The 2,431-nt window shown below is 42.5% G+C and overlaps 1 protein-coding gene across 1 annotated transcript in view; it reads right to left on the bottom strand.

Annotated features, from left to right (window-relative positions):
* Positions 1-2,431, bottom strand: part of LOC106884095 (uncharacterized) — a 29,261-nt gene that overhangs the window by 8,675 nt on the left and 18,155 nt on the right. The window contains exons 5-6 of the mRNA XM_014935314.2: positions 1,633-1,749; positions 629-723 (exon numbers count right to left, since the gene is read on the bottom strand). Coding sequence (XP_014790800.1) covers positions 629-723; positions 1,633-1,749 — 212 coding nt within the window. The remainder of the gene's footprint in view (positions 1-628; positions 724-1,632; positions 1,750-2,431) is intronic.

Genomic DNA, 2,431 nt, shown 5'->3' with positions numbered 1-2,431 from the left:
TAAAGATTCAGACAAATACATAACAAAAACACCAGGACTTACAAATATATATAACATACAGAAAATTGCACTACTGGGTACTGCACACATTCTACGCAAAACACTTTCAATACAGTAAACATAAGAGCACCACAGCAAACCACAGCACATACCCAAGGCGCACAGAGCTGCGCTCGGTAGTGAAGTGAAAGCACGTTATAAAAATAAAACTACTGAATAATAATAATAATAATAGTAATAATTCTTTCTACTGGAAGCACAAGGCTTCCAATTTGTGGGAAGAGATTAAGTCGATTACATTGACCCCAGTGCGTAACTGGTACTTATTTTATCGAACTCGAAAGGATGAAAAGCAAAGTTGACAGCAGTAGAATTTGAACTCAGAACATAGCAGACAACATTTTGCAGCTAAGCATTTCTCTCGTTGTGCTAACGATTCTGCCAGCTCGCCACTTTGATGATGATGATAGTTTCAGATTTTGGCACAAGGCATACTAATGATTCTGCCTGCTCGGATAACAATAATAATGAAAACAACAACAACAATAACGACAATAACAAAGAACAACAACAACAACAACAACAACAACAACAATAATGTCGAGAGGAATATAGGGTATAGGATGACCTGGTTTCTGTTGGTGATAGGGAGTTTCACTGTTTCTTCCTGGAGATGGACACCGGTCAGTCTGGAAATCTCTCTCAACAGTTTCTTCACGGCACCTGATGGTTTCAATAAAGGAAGAATATAATGAGGAATGTGGGGGGGGGGGGGTTAGACATTGGGTGACCAAACACTAGTGCCAATACCAGCACCACCACCACCATCACCTTCAACTACAACTATAGCAACAATACCTCCACCACCACCATTACTACCACTAATTCCACCATCACTACCACCACCACCACCACCATTAATAATAACAACACCTCTACAGCATCCATCACTACCAACCTGAACTGGCACCATCAACTCCACCATTACCACCACCACTATCACCACCACCATCACTATCACCATTACCACTATCACTACTACCACTATCACCACCACAATTAATACCACCACTACCACCATCACTACTTCCACCACCGCCACCACAACCACCACAACCACCTGAAGGAGCACCACCTCCATCATTACCTCATCGCTACTTCCTCCACCACCATATCGACAACCACCATCACCACTTCCACCACCACCACCACAGTACTTCTGATGAAAACAGCACCACTACTACCACAACACACACCACCACTACAGCCACTACAACCTCTACAATCACCACCACTATCCCCTCAGCAACCACAACCAGACATAATAGGTGGCTTCTATAAACCACAGTTGTACTGTAAATAGGTGGTCTATATGGTTATTCTTCCTGCTAGAAATAACAGCTAGAACACACACTCAACTTCACCCTAATATGCTAAACTAGGACTCACACGAAATACCACCAGCATAGACAGAATTCCATCTCTGTCACCTTCACTCCAGAATATCAGTTCTACTCCAATACATTAAACTCAAGTCCAGTATGTCACACTCAATTCCATCAGTTCCACTCCAATGAGTAACACTCAACTCTATCAGATGTATTCCATCCTAGTACATCACACTCAACTCACCGTATGTTGTGCTCAAGAAGAATATGGTGTCTTCTTTAGTGAACGGAATCCCTCGAAGGATGGTGCTGGTGGCAGTTGATGCATTGCTGAGCAGCACAAGATCAGTAGGGTCACAGCCTGCAAGGAGAGACAGAGGGGTTTTTAGAGAGAACAGCATGAATATCACAACATCACAGCCATAACTATATTGTTAATACACAAATACAGGATCATAGCCTATAAGAATAGAAAGGTGGTTTTATAGAGAACAGCATGGAAGCCACAGCATCATAACCTTAACTATATCATTAACATAGGGTTACAGTATGCAATGATACAAAAGTGGTTTTATAGAAAAGAGCATGAACACCACAACATCACAGACATAACAATATCTATTATAATAAAAAGGGAAATTCTGTCTGTCTGGGGACCCCTGTATCTTAGTCTACATTTGCCCTACATAGACATAATATACCTTTTTGGAATCAAGATGATCCTGGGATGGAAAATCCACCTTTCATTTGGTTCTTGAACTTCCAGCACTGGGACCTAGTTTAAAAGCATTTGGGCTACTATTTCTAGCAGGTAAAAGCTTGGCTGATTCATGCCATCAACCCAGCATACTACCCATGACCATCACCATCAATAACACCGGTATCTATGCCACCACCACCACCACCAATATCACCAGCATCAACCCAGAATATCACCACCACCACCACCACCGCCACCACCATTAAGGGCACCAACAGCATCACCACTAATAACATCATCCCATCCCCCCCCCCACTGACCCACCACAACCACTACCATCATC

The sequence above is a fragment of the Octopus bimaculoides genome, chromosome 21 (genome assembly GCF_001194135.2).
Source record: "Octopus bimaculoides isolate UCB-OBI-ISO-001 chromosome 21, ASM119413v2, whole genome shotgun sequence".
NCBI classification, from domain to species: Eukaryota; Metazoa; Mollusca; class Cephalopoda; order Octopoda; family Octopodidae; genus Octopus; species Octopus bimaculoides.
The sequence above is the reverse complement of the archived record's forward strand: the minus strand, read 5'-3'. Positions and strand labels throughout refer to the sequence as shown.